This window comes from Bidens hawaiensis, unplaced genomic scaffold (genome assembly GCF_021521415.1).
Source record: "Bidens hawaiensis isolate Kalapana, Puna unplaced genomic scaffold, B.hawaiensis_p1.1 tig00046954_1, whole genome shotgun sequence".
In the NCBI taxonomy this organism is placed as follows: Eukaryota; Viridiplantae; Streptophyta; class Magnoliopsida; order Asterales; family Asteraceae; genus Bidens; species Bidens hawaiensis.
Genome location: NW_027498395.1, coordinates 24,130 through 43,434, shown reverse-complemented (window position 1 = coordinate 43,434; position 19,305 = coordinate 24,130). Strand labels below are relative to the sequence as shown.

Below are 19,305 nucleotides of genomic sequence, written 5' to 3'. Positions count from 1 at the left end.
AGACTGATCAACATGTGGCATCAGAGTGATGTTGATTAATCAGTTCTTCATGTTTTCCCTAAATCTGGAATTGAATCAGAAGACATTGACTAAAACTTGATAAACCCTAATTTTTTCGATTTCTTTTTCATGTTCTATTACGAAAACAATATATGAAACTGTTTAAAATCACTATTCATATTTAATAAACCCTAACATTTTCGAAATATGTTAAAATCATGTTTAAAGATTTCGATTCCAGTTTTTGTATATGTTTAATAATTAAAATTTTCAACGATGTTCTTCGTGTTCATCATAATTTTTTGAAAATTATAACATATTTTGGTTCAAATCTGGATTAAAATCTGTAAAAGTTAATTTAGGGATATAATGTTTCAAATCTTGAATTAATTAAAAGTTTTGGTATTTTTTTAAAAGATTTGAATCCCATTAAAATAGCAAATAGATATAATTGTTAATCATTAAAAGATTTGAACCAAATCTTTTTATTATCATTTTAGTTTTTGAAATATGTTTAGGGATCAACTAGTTTACGGAATTATTTGTATGGGTTTTATTATTATTATTATTATTTTGTGTTTTCAGTTTAATTAGGATAATATTAAATTTTGGATTTTAGAGTTCTCGGATTTTAAATTATATCACCTTATACGGGGGTTTTTTTTAATGGTTTTCCAATTTTCTTCCCACAAACACGCAAATTTTCAGAAAACTCATTACTTTACCCAAAAACCCATAATACTCGAAAACATATTAACCAAGAACCCATGTCATCCGAAAACTATAATTTACCCGAAAACGTTATTTATCGAAATCCTTAATTTTACCCTGAAAGTTGTTACTATTAACTCATTAAAATGTTTTGTAGATACTTAAATATTATAAAATTTTACAAAACATAAGGCTTAACTTGAATGAACTTTTGATGTATCACTTCTGCCCAAAGGTGATGAGTTACATTTACCATATCATTCAAGTCTAACTGAAAGCTTTTGTTAGTTTTTGCCTAACATAATATAAATGTCTCACTTCTGCTCAAAGGTGATGTGTTACATTTTTATTCAGCAAAACTAGCATGTGCATAATTAAAATAATTGTCTCACTTCTGCCCAAAGGTGATGTGTTACAATTATTTTGCACACATACTTAAATAAAATTTAATTATGCCCAAAGGTGATTTATTTTTTGTTTAAGTAGAACTTTTAAATATAGTCTATTAGTTTAATGTTAAAAATAAACATATCACATCTTCAATAAAATATAATGATCCTCACATTAATGATCCTTCATTAATCTAAAGATCATAAATTTTAATATATATTATCTTAATATCCCATAACATTACTCACTATAATTTTCTTCTATAAATAGCTATCTCATCCAAATCATCCACTCTAATCTTAAAACACAATTGAATTTTGTCACATAAAGAGTTTTAATAACATTTAGCTATTCTCAATTTTAATTATCCATTAAGACATGATATGACTATCCTACTGCTCTTTCTAATAACAATTACTCCGTTGAAAACTAGAGCCTAACAAATGGAATGAGTCAATCATAATGTCTATTACGATAATGATAATCAAGAACTTATATAAATAAATGCTATCACTAGATTTATTCTTGATTTAGTTTTTCCTAAGACTAATTAAAATAACTCCCAAGATTCATGCACTCCTTAAAAATTCTAACTATAAGGTTAATGGTATTATTGAATACATCATAATGTACAATCATGACCCATAAATTAAGGGCTTACACATGATATTAAGTACAATATTCTAGTACATTGCATACTCAAATTTTCAATAGTACAATTTGGTGCCTTAGGAATCAACTATAACACTCAGAAGTACCAAAGGAAAATGAGTGTGTTGATTAGCAACATATGCACAAGAAAAGAAACGTCTGGTACTGGAAATAAGATGTTATTCAACTCACTACCACTAAAACCAAAAAGATGATAATTCTAAAGTTCATAGACAAAATACAAGTATTACTTTCAGCTCTAAGTTCTCTAAGGAGAAGTCTCATTGCAAAAAATATGTCATTAGATTAGGCATAAGCAACAAGACTATCCATAATTAAAAATAATAATTTGCTAAAATTGATAGTTGTATATTAATGATATTTAAGTCTGCTAATCCTAATATTCCCATTAACACATGATTGGTTGAGTCTAGTTCTATATGTTTATCCGAAATCAACAAATAACTAACATGAGTGTTAGTGACAAATTTAAATGCTAAGGTTATTAGAACCATGATAAACTGTCTTCTAATTATGCTTTATGATATCTTAAATATTCTGTAGATTAATCAGAATTTAGTATCAATACTTAAGCTACATTATGACAGTTATGAGGCTTGCATAACCTACATAAAGTCACTCTTACCTTAAACTCTCATATTATTTGTTATCAATATTTGGATTGAAACATTTATAAAATAAAACTAGATGATACTATATACTTTCACAACTTTTGTTATCATGCAAATAAAATTTAACAAAAGACAAATGAGACCTACAAATTCACCCATTAAAACCAATATTCATGAGAAATCATGACATGGTTGATGAGGGTGATATTTCATAATCTCCTTTTTAGTGATTTTAAATTATGTGTTAGATGCCCTAAACATTACTTGGCTTAAGAAATAAGTATGGGTTCACAATAAGTTATATTTCACTGACATTCGTGGAACTTATTCAAACGGAATTTCAGGCATAATTCTTTTATCTTTTAAAATGCTATTTACTTGTATCTAATTTGTCTTCTATGGTCAACAGTCTTAAAGAGATCCATTAATATATACTTATTAAGATTTCTTATAAATATGGCCTTAAGTTTCTTATGACACATAAAGGAAATCAAATTTAGTCTAACGTACGTATGACAAATTCCCACATCACATATATTATTGAAACATCTCATGTTGTTTTCTTAGAGATATCGAATATTAGTGGGAGCCTTAAGTGTCTCAATCATAACTTACAAGATTTGCAAGAGGTGGGCGAGTGAAAACTTGATATTATCTCAATTACACCTCTTGTACAAGACATTGCTCCATCATAACACTATTTCATCAAAACTTATCTCTTTAGAATTTATTACCACTCTTACAAAAGTTTCATTGTTGCGTAAACGTGGGCATATTCAGATTTCTTACTAAACTAATCATCACCAAGAGAAACTACAACAACTTATATTATTAACTTGTTTATCTGTTAGAATCTATTGGTATTTAAATATTGACCATAAGCATGCTAATTTCCTAAAGGTTTCTAAAGTCAGTGGGAGCAGTAAAAGTCCTTATAATGACTTGTTAAAAGTACAAGAGGCGGGGGGAAGAGAGTCATTAAATTTTACTCCAGTTACACCTCTTGTACACCATAATGCACCAACTCTTATACACTTAGAATCTTGTAAATGATAGCAACCTAACTAAGAGCTAATCCATAAAACTGAGACTTTTTAAAATTACCCAATAATCAACTCAGGAGGCCATCTAGGTTTTAAAACCTACTAAAATTGATGATTATGTAACCTCCCTAACTAAAGTTGAAATGGATGTTGGAAAGTTTAATGATCATACCCCTTATAATTAAACCATTAGCTACAATCATAATTGACTCCATAAGTCAGGCTAACGTTTTGAGATTTGGTTGAATCACCTAAGAGTGTTCATAACTTAACTAAATTCCAATACGAAACATTAAGTCAGTAAGAAGCACGATTGATTGTTAAAGATTATATTCAAGAAGAAACAATTATCAAAAAATCTTCTTACCTATATTACAAAAGATTTCTTTAAGTATCATTATTATTCTAGTAGCTTATAATAGTTAAGAGCTACATTAGATGAACATTAAAACAACTTTCCCTAACAATCGGCTTACATACTTATTTGTTCATAAAACAACCTAAAAGTTATAAACTGAAGGTCAAAGAACATTTAGTCTATAAGTCAATAAAATCCATATATGGGTTAATGCAAACATCAAAGTGTGATGAAATCTTTATACAATTATTTTCATCAAAAATTAAGTGGATTAATGTACCTACCTCAAGATGAGTGAGAGCAACTACAAACAAATTTATCCTTATACAGATGACATTCTTCTGACAAGTATATGTTACATAAGTCAAAGTATTATTCACACACTTTGATATTATAGATCTCAGAGATATTCCTTACATATGTAACAAACAGTACTACTCTACTTTAGAGGATAATAGGAACACATAGATTATTTCCTTATGCTTCATTAAGTAGAAGCCTTATATAAGTTCAAGTCTATACTCGTTTAGATATTACTCAAAATTGCAACACACTAGATATGTCTAGTTAATGTGAAGCATCTAAAAGAGTACTAAGATATCTTTAAAGTAAACGAAATACTATAATTTAAAATAAGAAGTGAGAATTCAAACCGGTAGATTACTCTAAACTTTGTCATATTCAAAGATAAGAAAATTTAATTTTCGGGATATATTCTTATGTCAGTAGACAAATCTATCTCATGGAGGAGTCATAATGAACTGATAACAACAACCTAAGTCATAACGACATAATATACTGATTAATTACAACGTTGTTGTCAATAAATGTTGTTGAACATTTATTAGTGAACTCATAAGTTTTTATTAAACTACATATAAATTATATATTGAAGACTTATTGTGATAAAGTCAGCTATCATGTTTTCTCAAACAGTAACAGTTTGAGAGGTGCTGCATTAAATTTTGATATGAAATTAATTATTCGCTTATGAACGAATTGAGGAATCTAAATTTTCGTATCGAATACATTCATGATATGCTTAAGGATCCGATAACTAAAAGTCTCACCCAAAAATATTATGAAAGCGCTTATAATAATGACGGGTTATTGATGACTATGCGCAACTGCATATCATACTATGAATGATTAACTATTAAATTTTCTCATCCGTTTTGATTTTGTATGTCTCTTAATATGTTCTGCATGCATAATGACATATAGACAATTATACAAATCAAACGTTTGAAGGGCTTACATGAAAATTTTGATCATAACAACTTAGGTTTTAAATAAGGACTGCAGTATGATTAATGGGGGTCTTGAGCTGATGTTCAATTCAATGACTGTATTTCTATGCTCCAGTTTAAGTTTAAAGCTAAAATGAGTGTTAACTATTGATCAGGCTTATCTAATACTCATAATAAATGATTACTTGACCAAGTGGGAGAATGTAAGAATATATATATATATATATATTATATTTATTAATATGGCAATTATTATCATTTATATTATATTAGATCAAAATATTAATTATACCTTATCATATATTAGTTTGGTAATTGTTGATGGGCCATATTACCCTTACTAACTAATAAAGGGTTTCCCCTTGGGTGTATATATAGAGAGATAAATATTAACATCATAACCTAATCACACACACGTAACAATTTTGTGTGCCTCCTCTCTCCTAAACCGGGTTTCTCTCAAGAACCCTAACCAACCTTAACTATACATCCTAAAGGGGAACTCGATCAAGCTGACAACTATGTTGTCTACATCCATACTCTACTATGATCTTGGTTTAAAAAAGTGCGCTCAAGGCGAGGTGAGGCGAGAAGCGACCCAAGGTGAGCACCTCAACGCTTTTCCCTACCCAAGGCGAAGCCTGTTAAAAAAGCGAGCGCTTTTTGCGCTTTTTTGCGGAGCGAAAAAGCGAGGAGGCGAAGGCTTTATGTACAAAAAGCGACCAGTTTACCCATTTTCAACTTAACCTTTATAATCAGTCATTTTTAGAATTTTCACATGTGGTAATAAACTTTTGAAAGTTGAAACACTTTTGAGTAGTGCTCTTTTGGAAACACTTTCGAGTAATTTGGTACCCGACAACTTGTTTTTATGCTACTTTGATATTTCGGGCGAGTAATATAGTACTCGAAAAATTGTTCTACACTACTTTTGGATTTTTATGATATATATGTATGTTGTTTTTTAGACATTTAATATATAGTATAATTTGGTTTGTATATAATATGTGGGGCTTATAAATAATTAAATATTTTTTAAAATACGGCCGCCTTGTGTTCAAAAAGCGTTCGCTTTTGCGCTTTTCGCTTTTCGCCTCGGCTTAGGACCTCTTCGCTTTTGTTCGCCTCACGCTTTTTTAAACCAAGGCTGTGAATACTACTCTCTATGCTGTAACAGGTTCATAGGTTTATTTTTATTCATGTTTTTATTACTTACATAAAGAACTGATTAACATGAACATGTCATAATATGTTAGGCGTGTTGTTTTAAAACTGGTATGCCAAAACACATTACAATTGCACCAACTTACAAGTTAGATGCACCAATCTCTCTCTCTCTCTCTCTCTCTCTTGATGAATTGTTGTAAACTTGTATGTTAAAACAAAATACAAGAAGACAATAACCTTGCAACATTTGTCACTCTATTCTAGAGGTTTGGACATATAAAAACTTTGTATGTTAAAACAAAATACAAGAAGACAATAACCTTGCAACATTTGTCACTCTATTCTAGAGGTTTGGACATATATAAACTTATGTCAAGGACATTATAGCACAACAGTAAGTTATAATAACTGACACATTTCCTGAAGATAGCGACTCATCATTGCATTAACATGCAATGCAAACTGGGGGCTTGCACTTGAACGTATTTCTAAATGTAGAGCTAGCCGGACCACTTCAACGAGCGTTGCCCCTCTTGGCCTCACAAAAGAGGGTACTCTTTATTTTCCGACACAATGTATAATAGTTATAAGTCAATTATATATAAACAGTCTACTTTTTTAAAGTGTGTCGATCTATGATTAATTTTTAAATTAATGTATTTCAAATGTTTGCAAGTTTTGTTTAGGCATCGTTAAGTGCTAAATCTCCATCATTGTCACGAACGAGATGTCCTCTCTCGTAGCTCGAATACCCCCGGAGGGAATGAGCAACCCCCGGAAGAGGGGGAGGGGGTTGCGACCGAGGCTACAGCCGAGGGGAAATCTATATAAGCAAGAGAGGGATGCCCCGGAGAGGGTATCCCGATCGATAATACTGTTGTTGTTGTCAGCTAGCTAGTGTTTTGATTGTTCCTGCGGTTAGTGCTTTGCTTGCTTTCCCTGCTGCTAGTGTTCTTGTTGCTATTGCAGTTAGTGTGTTAGGGTTCCTGCAGTTAGTGTTAGATGGGTTGAAACAAGATGCGGTACAGAGAAACTGATGTTATTAATAGATATGTATAAACATTCATGCAGGTGTCTTAACATGCGTTTTAAGAGCCTACAGTGGTCTTAGAATAGGTCTCGGTTTGCGCGCGCACGCACACGCGCATACGATCTTCTTTTAGGACTCTCTTTTCCTTATTACTCAAAAGATTTCACAACGTTTGAAGACAAAAGTGTAAGAGATAGTTTTAATATAGTCTTTTCATGCAAGAATTTAACATAGTTTTTTCATGTAAGAGACTCTTTTATTTTCGAGTAATTCCGAGTCTTTTATTTTTGAGTAATGTGAGTAGCTTTCATACAACTACTTAAATGTTTTGTTGGTATTTACAAATTAGATCTTACAAGTTACAATTACTCCATATCTAGTGTAAACCACACACGCATATTTACATATTTATACTTAGGCGAGCAATATAATATAACGATTTAACGTTTTAATACTAACTAATTATCTAATTCTTATAATCATCTATGAATGAATCGTCTTTACAACACATTTATAAATTTAACTACTTAAATAACACATCAAATCAACACATTGTCGTATTAAAACAAGAGTTAGGTAATCCCCCTAACTAAGATTGACTTTTGATTGATCGAATTTAGTTAGCACTTGATAAGTTGATGACTTGATGTAAGAGATGACACCACACAACACATGCAATATGAATGGCACCATGTTTCGTGCCCGCAGATGTGATCAAATCTTTTCTTTTGCGTGCAACGTTACGTCCATATTCGACTCACTTCTCACCTAAATTCCTAAAAATAATAAAAATAATTTTCAACTGTTCATTGGATCCCAATTCATAAATATTATTATTATTATTATTATTATTATTATTATTATTATTATTATTATTATCATGAATCCGACTTCTTATTGAAGCTTCAATTATTTGTTCCTGCTTTTAGTTGTCACTTCTGTCCCGTATAAACCCAAAGAGAATAAACCATTTGATACCTTACAATAATATTACTTTCGAATTATTAAATATAGCTTATAGTATATATATAAAAATAAATATATAAAACCTAATTACATTCTTTACAGATCTAATTAACTACAAATCGTAATAAATTTAAAGTTAAATTATAAATCAATTTGATAATTACCAAATTAAGGCAAGAACCTGTCAACTACCGCACTTGTATCTCCGGCCGTCGGAGTAATTCCGGCAGCCGGAATTTCAGCGCATTTTTTACATCTGGGCGCCGGAGTTAAGATCTGGCGGCACGAGGGACACGAGGAGTGAGATCCAAACCACTTATCGATGCAGATGACGTGGAAACTATGGCCGCACTTGGGCAACACTCTGATCTCATCTCCGGCGGCAAAGTCCGTCAAGCAGATAGCACAGTCGGAGACTTTCACGTTCTCCGGCGAGTACGTGAGCTTGGGGAGAGTGTTCAACACCTTCTTCTTGAGCCCTTTGTTAGCGGCAGCTGGTGGAGATTGGTCCGTACGGCCGGAGTTTACCATGCCGGAGATCCGGCGGATCCATGAACACCGAGCCACGGCTATTAACCCCAGGATGCAGATCAAGGCGCATAGTAAGGCGGCGAGTATGACGACGAAGTCGGAGTCGACATTGTCGGCGTCCTGCGGTGGTGAGTTATCTCCGGCGAGAATCCGGCGAGGCATGTTTATTTGTTTGTTGAAGTGGAAATGGAAAGATGGAAATGTGTAGTGTGTTTATATAAATATATATATATGTAGGGTTTTATTTTATTTTTATATATAAGGAGTCGGTTGGAACGGTTAGTGCTATATATGGATAAAGAAAACAAAATATATTTGGATAATGTAACGCATAAATAATAACTTATTCATTATAAGTAAAGTTCTATCCAGTTTGATTGTATAGGTGATATGGTGATAGACTCGTACCTAATGCGTTGAAGTTATGTTATCAATGGAACCGACTGATATGTTAATTATCGGTTCAATTATTGGTTTGGTTTATAAGAGTCGGTCTAACAAAGAAATGTTATTTTTACATGTGACATCTTGGTCAATCAAAACGAATTGGTTTATTTGGTTTTAGCGTATTAGCTCATAACTAAACCAACGACATAGCTCGTGTTCGTGGTGTTACTAACCGTGACCCGTGACATGCTGATTTGTATTACATAAAGTTTTGTTGTGATTATGATATCAGGTTGGTGATTTTTAGTACTATCGCCATTCTCAGTTTGATGGGTAGTAAGGTAGTTAAGGAGCATAATAAGATGTTAGCTGTTTAATCTCTGTTGAGTGTAACTAAAATTTAGATGCTAGAAAATAAATTTAATATGTGACCTCAATCATACTTCATGAACGATTGTTAGGCTATGTGTAATGGTAACTAAGCACAAAAGGGTGTTGTATGGCACATGTCCTTCTAGCCAGTAATTGAGAGTTTTGAAAAAAATGATGTAGTGATAAAAAACCTCAAAACCCCCTTTTAAGCATTACATTTTTCTCCTACTCTCTCACAAACATGTTTACACCGAGCGTACACGGCTTGCCAAACAAAAACTTTGCTCACAACTAGAAGGGTGGAGAGTGGGTTGTTAACCTCATTTTAGGGGGCGTTTTCTTCACACAAATGTTACACCATCGTATATTTTTGACATATTATTGAAGTAATCTTATTGGTGTTTGGGTGATCATTTCTACAAAATAGGGCTGTAAACGAACCGATCAAACACGAATAAGGCCTTGTTCATGTTCGTTCGTCAAGAAAATATTGTGTTCACGAACGGTTCATGAACACTTACCGAACGAGATTTTATGTTCGTGTTCGTTCATTAAGAAAATTAATGTGTTCACGAACGATTCACGAACACAAACGAACACAAATAAAATCGGTAGAGGATGAGAATAAGACCGATGTATTCATCAATGTGAATATTGAAAGCCTGCAAATGAATCGAATGAACACGAACAATGGCATATTTATGTTCGTTCATTTAACTTTATAACTAATCAAACAAATATTTATGTTCATGTGCGTTTATTTAAAAATGGACATTTGTGTTCGTTTATGTTCGTTTGTTTAAAATCTAAACAAACATAACTAAACAAAGATAAACGAACATAAATAAATATATATGAACCAATGTGAATGAACACAATCAAATATAAACAGACTTAAATCTGAAAACACATAAATGAACACAAATTATCAAATATAAAACCTTAAGACATATCCAGATAATATTTAATTATTTTCTATTAATACATAAACGAACGTTCATGAACATAAATGAACGAACAGAACATTTGTTCATGTTCGTTCATTTAATTAAACGAACACAAATTTTGTGTTCATGTTCGTTCGTTTATTAAATAAACGAACATAAACGAACTTCCCGCCGAACGTTTCATGAACAGTTCACCGAACGTTTGTTCGTTTACAAGCCTACTACAAAATTAAAGTAGACGAACACTACTGATATAAAAACTGTATCAAAAATGTTTATACACGTTTATTGTATAAATTTGTGTTCATCTAACGGATTGCTATTTATGGTTTAATCATTCACCTAAAGTTTAACTCGATTTGTAATATCGGTATATAAATAACATCACAGCCTAGTATTAGAAATATAATATGATTTAATCTTTATCATATTATTGAGATAATCCTGGAATTCTTATCTCTTGTTGATTTATCATTATCTCATAATCTCATCGTTATCTATCTTTTATATATATTTATAAAGAATTAACTATAAACATATATGAAAACATTATTCATAACCTCAGTTCACTCTAATAAATATCACTTATTACGGATATGATCAATATCATAGCAAACCGGTACAGCACTAAAAGTACTGAAAGGATGTGAAAATAGAAACTGAATATGGTACCGATTTTTCTGTACGGTAACAATCGGTACATGAACCATTGAAATACCGAAATTGAAAAGTAGTGCAACTATAAACCACATATATATACCAATTTTGTCCAGTTCGGTATAGATGGATACTAGTACCATTAGAAATACCGAAAATATCAAAAAGAAAAAATGAAATACTAATACCACTATACAACCAACCAGATCTCGATCATTACTAGTTCCGTACCCGCTATATTAAACAATATGATTAATCTCTCATGGAAACATCATATAGTAATCATACTCAAGACTACGGACTCCTGGAATACATCAAATCTACTACAAACATCATTGACTTCATACTCTGTTGCACATCTATGGAAAGTGATTAAAAAAACCTAATTATAACATGTCTTAGCAAAGAAATATCATCTCACGATCCAATTTCAATTACTGCAAGCCCAGGAAGGTAGCAGCAATGCAGCATCAGGCCACAGCCCAACGCAACTTGCATCTAGGCCACATAGTTCAGCCATTTTGGGCCCAAGAGTAGAGGTTTATTTCTTGGCCACATAGTAATTAGCAACCACAAAAGTTTTAGTTGATAGATGGACAATCTCAATTTGGATTGTTTTTCTTCAAACACATGTAAAAGGTGGGCACGCAGACATAAGTTTCTGAAGACAGTTTGTTTAAAAAAAAGATCTGAAAACTGTTTTTATGGTTTCAAAAAATAAGCTAATATCCATCATCTTCACACTTCTTCAAACTTCTTCACACTTCTTAACATCCTACCAACACCCAATGTCCACCACCCACCGTCCACCACCACCACCGTCAACCACCCACTCATTAATCTTGTAAGAAAATACGAAGCTGATTATTTTAACATCTTCAATAAAATGATTATGAATTCTTTGTTTAGGCTGTTTTTTCAACTTTTAAGAATACTGCATGGTCTGCCTATCTAAACAAGTCTAACTAACTTCATTATAAAGTATAAACATTTTTATCATGTTATTAATCACCTCTTTTGTAAACTCAAAGAAGCATTTAGCATCAAGTTATTCCATTTGATAACATAGGAAAACCCAAAGTAGTATTTAACATCTTGCTACAAGCTGGTTCACATGTGAACTATAGTTAATTTGTTTATTTTGTTATCAAATATTATTAATATTGCTTGCTTAATTTATACTTGGATCATTTAAATTCCTTGTTCTTTGTGATATTTCATATTTGGAGGAGATAACACATCTATGTTTTATATCATAAGATGACTAATTTCATTTTTAAATACACAATGGCAGCTACCAAATACCATTTAGTGTTTTTTCATTCTACATGTTTAGGTTTATTTTTTTATATGTTTATTGCCCCCTTAATGGTGCATCTTTTTCTCCTTATATTACAGATCAAGATTATGTTCATTAACATGCTGTTGAGGGACATGCTGCCCTTGGGAAGTTGCCCCAGGACTACTTGCTGTCCTTAATATCTTATACTTTGTTGATAGCATCTTAATTGACCATCTGATTTCATATACAGTTATTCATCTTGGTTCAGATCTATTGAGCACTTAACAACATTCATAGTACGAGTTGTGTACACAATCGATTATATAGCGAATGTAGTAATATGGACTTCTTATTTATTGTAAAGTCTATACAAAAATTTAATATCTTGGTCTGTAGTCTAATCCACACCCACTCATCAACCGAAGTTATGTGGAGTGATTTTAGGAATGCAAAAATGTTGGTACCGAGTAACTACATCATAAAAAGAAAATTATTGGTAGAAAGCAACTACTGCAGTTAAGTTTTGAGCTTTATTTGTTTTCACTATAGGTGTCTGAGCAACCAAATATGTCGTATAGTTGTTTTAAGATATTACAGGGCTCTCTGAATTGATATTTGGAGAAACAGAATACATATATGGTATGTTAGTTGTGTTTTTGGCAAAGTTGACTATTTTTTTGTTTGGTCATCTACCCTTCTTTAGGTTTCATCTTTGACTCTTTGCTTTGGTTAAGAATTTATTTAATTTATGACAAGAATTTTTGGACCAATATATATGTTTTGTAAAAAGAACAACAAATTATTACCGAAAGAATTTAATTACCTAGAAAATAAAATAAGTAAAAGCATTCAAGTGGGATGTCTATTTAAAAAGAAAAAAATTACTCTTTTTAATGGTGTAAGTTTGTAACTTGTTCAATTAAACTATTTTATATGCTTAACATGTTTTAACTTTAAAATGCAAAATCATGAAATTAACTTTCTAGTTGGGGGGTTTGATTGTAGGGATGAGGAAATGGTACCGGTATCGGTAACGAAACAGGTACCGTCAATACCAAGTCGATACCAACATTTTGAGGTTTTGAGATCGATACGGTACGACAACAGTATTTTACCGAATATTTGCATCAGACACCGGTATCGTACCGAGCATTTTCGGTACCATACCGATCAAGAAACCTCAAAATGTTGCTAATGAACCGTACCGACGGTACCCGTTTCGTTGTGAAGCTTAATATTCATTCGTAGAAGGGAAGTTAATGACGCTAAGAAAAGGATTAGACATATTTAGACTTCTGTAACTCTTTTCTTTGTGTATAGTGTACACGGATCTCTTATCCATTTTTTATTTCTACATTTTAGTTTGGCTTGTTTTATGGACTTCTTTGTGTACATTGAGTCGTATTAGCTTCATTATTAATTTAATATATGCATTTGATTCATTCAGTTATAATATTGTTACATTGCTATACACTTGGAACTCGACGGTTTATGTTTCGACTCTAATACACGAGCCATAACAACCAATGCAGTAGTACCATACGCACATGTCTTAAGTTAATCTGAATTATATCTTGTTCTACTGTAGTACGTAGACTAACGACTAACCCTTCTCGAATTGGGTCTTTTATCTAAGTAATCGTATCTATCATTTGCTTGAGTCTAGATTCTAGACTCTATCAGAATGGCACCCATAGATGTTACCAGCACAACATAACACAAATCAACAAATGGATAATTTACAAAGAAAACAGAATATGCATGTTCTGGTCTACTGCTGTTGGAACCCTCAACAAACAGCAGCTTCTGGTAAAGTTAAAACAGTCATCAATATCTTAAATACAAAACACTTAGAATAATATTATAGGCACCATAAAATTGCCTTTTAAAACATGTTTTAGTCACAACTTCACAATAAACTCCCATTTTCTCAAATCACAATGAAGTAATACTCGCGAGTGTCGAAAGAAGCAACTGATCACCACCACCACCATGTTCATCCCTTTTCGGGCTGCTCCCCGAACTGCTATTCGAAAGCGAAACAAAAGTACTTTTCTGTAAAACCCCTGTTGGTGATGACCCGGATCCCATATGATAACCAACCGCGTCCCACATTTCACTTGTCTCCACACCCGATGATCGATTCAACATTTCTCCTAGTGGACCCCCCATCGAGCTTGAGTTCCCCCACGAAATGGGAATCCAGTTCGATGCATGTTTCTGTGTCGGGTCATGGTCAAGGTCATTAGTCAAACCACCCGAACCCACAAGTTTCTCTCGAGCCGGAGAGTTTGATGACGATGAGAAATCTGAAGCCGTTACAGGAATCGACATTGAGAGTTGGGTCCAGTCCGGTTTAAGCGGCTCAACAAAATTCGAAAGTGGGTTCGGGTTCGATGCGCCATGGTCCAAAAACGAACCATAATTAGTGGAATAGACTTGAGGTTCTTGTGTCCTGTTGATGGGTGTTGAAGCAATGGGTTGTGAAACTGGAGCAGATGAGGTGGAAACAAGTGGGACCACTTTGGAACTGCTGGGACAGGTGACAGCTTGGCCATTTTGGCTTTCCACAGGCTTTCTTGAACGATGGCGGCCTCTGTTGATGTGTCGTTCACAGTATTTCTGATCCGGAACTGCATCTCGAGAGCACCTCCATTTCTTCCCGTCTGTTCTTCGGCACCTCCCCGGCTCTGGGTCCGTGCGACCCGCAAACCCCAGGTGGAAAGTTCCCCATCCATCTTCATTAATCAAAAAACCATTAAATGCAAATCAGATTCTAAAAACAATCTAATATTGAAGTTCGGGGGGTGTGTATGAAACCGAAATAACCGAACCAAATAAAAAACTAACAGTTTCGTTATTTTCAGTTCAGTTTCGGCTTTGTTATGTCCAAAAACCGAATAACCAAACACTAACTGAAAAACTCGTTTTTTTGTAACTTATAAAAAAAATAATAAATGGGGTTGCCCAAATATTTTGAACCTAAGTGTGTAACAATCAATTAATTGTTAAGTTAAAAAAAAAATTTAAAAACTTAGCCATTTCTTTTTGGAGTAAAACTTTAAATCCAAGTTGAAAAGCAAAAAAAAAACTGAAACCGAACAGTTGTAAAAACAAAAAATCTAAAAAACGGAAACGGAATGATTTTTAAAACACCAACTTTTGGGTTTTTGGTTTGGTTTTAGCCCAAACCGAACACATTGTAAAAACCAAAATCGAGCAGTTTTCAAAAGCCCAAAAACTAAATCTTCATTTTTTTGTTCGGTTTGAGCCAAAAACCGAACGATCCATACCCCAAATGAAAGTTATGTTAATTAAAAAGACATACAAGAACAGGGGGCGTATGATGTTGAAGACGAAGATCCCGGAAACAGGAAACTGTTAAGCGATTTTCGGATCGGGTTAAGCAAATTAGACGGAACCGGGACATTAGCAACAAAGTGTTTGTAGATTAAAGCTTGGTGTTCTAGCTCCAGCCATTGAGAAGGGGTAAATGGTCCTTTGTACCTTGACACAGGACCTACATAACCATAGCCTGCACCCAATAATAAATCAGAATCTTGGTAAAAAATAGATTTAGCAAAAAAAGGAAAAAAGAAAAGACTTGACAAGACTCCAAGAACAAAACTTGCTTCCAAATAACCCACATTATAGATGCCATTGAAAAGACCCATCACATGTTTACTAATGTGCATAACTTTAATGGGGACATGCATACTAGTAAAGTCACATTATTAACAGTTAGGGTGCGTTTGGGATTCCGGGATTCCTTATTTAAGGTGAAAAGAACTTTTTTGTGATAAGTAGAAAAGGCCTTGTGATATTTAATAAGGAGTTTTAAAAAATGTGTTTGGATTAATATAAGTCAATAAGTTAAACAAACACTAGCCTTGTGATATTTAATAAGGAGTTTTAAAAAATGTGTTTGGATTAATATAAGTCAATAAGTTATTTTTTAAAAAGTGTTTGTTTAACTTATTGATATAAAATGAATTGGAATAAGGGTGGAAAGGGTATTTCAAAACATATAAAGAGATAAGTTAGGATTTCCCAACTTATTTAAAACCCGTCTTTTAACCTTATCAATAAGGAGAAACCCATAAGTCCTTATAACTTTCCAAACACTAAAATGGAGAAAAAAGACTTGTTCAATTTCATAAGTTATAAGGAAGAAAAACAAGAAATCCCAAACACCCCCTTAAATCCTACATTTTTATTCTACAAGTCAAAACAACAAGATAATACTCATATTTCATTATTCCATAAACACCATCTTAAAAAAAACTATACAAAATGTATGACTTTTTATGCATAAGGTACAAGTCACTATAGCTATAGCTCTGGATTTAGTAACTTTTGCTCCGGGGAGATAAGATTTACCAAACAAAACCTAAAACCTAAGACAACATTCGTTAGGTTTGTTCCTAGGATCCAATATATCCCCCAAATTAGTATTAATAATAATAATAATATACCTGTATTTTTAATGTAAGAATGTGAGGGCTGGTAGAAAGAAAAGAGTGATGTTTGGTTTGAATCTTTGTCGGACGAGAAGCTGAGCATATTATTGGAGTCAGCAGCTGAAAGTGAGAGTAAAGAATCAGATCTCAAAGACATTGACTTGTTGGGTTGGTCAAAGTAATCGGTTCTGGAAGACTTGCAGGTTTGAAGAAAGAGTTGATGATGATGATCGTCAGATCTCCCAGATCCACGGGTGTTGGTTTTATTATCATCGTGAGATAAAACACAAGTGTTAGTGTTGTCGAATGTGGCCATGGTCTTGTTTTAATAAATCTAAAAGGGGTTGTTCATGTTGGTTGGGTTTAAAAGGCGTGGAAGAAGAAGAAGACGACAGTGAGTTATGGAGGAGAGAGAGAGAGAGAGAGAGAGAGAGAGACATGAACAAATATAGACGGGAGTGAAATGATTCAAAAGGGAGTTTGGAGTTTAAGATTTCATTGTAATCCACTATGGAAGAAATATGTTGCAAATGAGTCCCATGTTTTTTAAGGATTGTGCATGTTTACACTAGAGTATTTGTTTTCAAACTATAACCTTTAGTATGCTTAACCCTTGTTAAATCAATATATATTTTTTTGATTTTTTACATGTTGTAAACTTATTCGTGAGGTTAAACTAATTTTATCTTGTTTTGGTATATTGTTAAAAACGCAACCTTATTTCAAATCGATCAAGTGTTTTTATTTAGGCTTGTTATGTATTTATTAATGTAAATTGACTGTTAAAGTAACTCAGTTTTTTTGTTTTGTTATGGTTATATAAACGTGATTTCCTACAAGGTCTTGAAGGGTTGTGTTGGTTTTAGCAGACACATTATTATATATAAATATAAAAGTCTGCCAAGATGTTAAAGTAGATAAAAACGCAAGGGAACTCGTTGAAGTACAAGCGTTGGTCTAATGGCACCATTCACACTTCGTGCAATTGATGTTAATAAGTATACATGAGAGAGCTCCTTTTGATAGAATCATGTCTTAAATTATCCTACATCCAAAGTATTCAACTGTTGTATCATTGTATGTGACTTGCTCAATGCATGACTAATTGACTATAGTCGTACAAACCATTTCTTCTCGATGGGCTTCCTAAGAGCAGATGGAGAAAACACCCAACTAATCATCCTATCATTCCCATGTATCTCCAATTATCTCTCTTTGAAACTGAAAATTTATAACAAAACATGTAAAACACTTTAGTTTAAGTCGATATAACTTTTACTTTACACTTAAACCAACCATTTTTTGATTTGTGAATGTGCAACTAGACGATCAATCTCATAATAATAGATAGTAGTTTAAAACGATTAGCAATAAACTAGTAAAAATAAATGAGGCAAAAGTATAGATATGATTTTACGGCAGGTTTAAATTACCATAACACGATGGAATAACTCAAGTGAACGGTAAGCTAGCTCCACCTAGCTATGGACTATATAGCTTTGGGTCTAACAAAATCTAAGCTTTCGTCCGTTGCTCTAATCCTAATACTGTTTGAGAACTAGCTCTGAGTTCCAACTACATAATCTCCTAATAAGGTTAGAAAACTAGCTCCGACTATATGGCTTTGTGCCCAAAATATTTAGAACTAGTAGTCACAACTCATAACCAACAAGGTCATTAGGTTCTGAGTACTCGATTGTTATTAAAGATCAAGTCACCATGCATTAACACCTTAACATTATATTATTTAGAAAATAATAATTGTTACATTCCTTCATTTCTCTCTTTCTTTTCACCTATTTTCATTTCATTTAAAACTAGATAACACGGTGGTAAATTATGTGAACTATTGAAGTTGAAGCCTACATAATACACACTTCAAAACAACCACTAATTAGGGTGAGCGTAGTGGTGCGACAAAATGTTGGATTTGTACTACAAGTGGGCGAGAACACCGTCCCCCTCCCCAGGCGATAAGTGGGCGACAAGTGTGGAGGGGGGGGGGGGCGACATGATTTTGTTGCCGGGTGTGTGAATAGATGTACTGATTAGGTGATCAACTATAGGTGGGAGGGGCGATTTTTGGGCTACAACACCGCCCCCTAGGCTACATGTTGCCGTCCTTGGCCACGTGTCACCCCCCCCCCCTCTTAATTGTGTAGCCCCTCCACTACGCATAGCATTCTGGTTATATACATGTGATAAGCAATATGACAATCATATTAGATTTTATCATCAAGATGAAAATACTTTTTAAGTGGATAAGAAAATGCATTATATATATATATATATATATATATATGTATATGATTAGGGGTGTGCAAATGGTTTAGACCCACGAAACTAGCTAGACCCATTGCTTGGTATTCTCAGACAATGGGACCGATCTATTGTAAAAACTGGATCTGATCGGTTCAGGTATCACGAGTCTTACCCAATTTATGTAAATGCGAAAATGGTTAGACCGCGAG

The 19,305-nt window shown here is 33.1% G+C and overlaps 1 protein-coding gene and 1 pseudogene across 1 annotated transcript; both read right to left on the bottom strand.

Moving 5' to 3' along the window:
- Window positions 1–8,336: 8,336 nt before the first annotated feature.
- On the bottom strand, window positions 8,337–8,925 carry LOC143596760 (RING-H2 finger protein ATL8 pseudogene; annotated as a pseudogene).
- Window positions 8,926–14,249: 5,324 nt separating this feature from the next.
- On the bottom strand, window positions 14,250–17,189 carry LOC143596759 (growth-regulating factor 2-like). Its single transcript, XM_077075449.1, has 3 exons — window positions 16,850–17,189; window positions 15,703–15,909; window positions 14,250–15,112 (listed from the first exon to the last, which is right to left on the bottom strand). The coding sequence occupies exons 1-3, from the start codon at window positions 17,148–17,150 to the stop codon at window positions 14,310–14,312; spliced, it is 1,311 nt and encodes a 436-aa protein (XP_076931564.1). The 5' UTR covers window positions 17,151–17,189; the 3' UTR covers window positions 14,250–14,309.
- Between the last annotated feature and the right edge of the window lie 2,116 nt (window positions 17,190–19,305).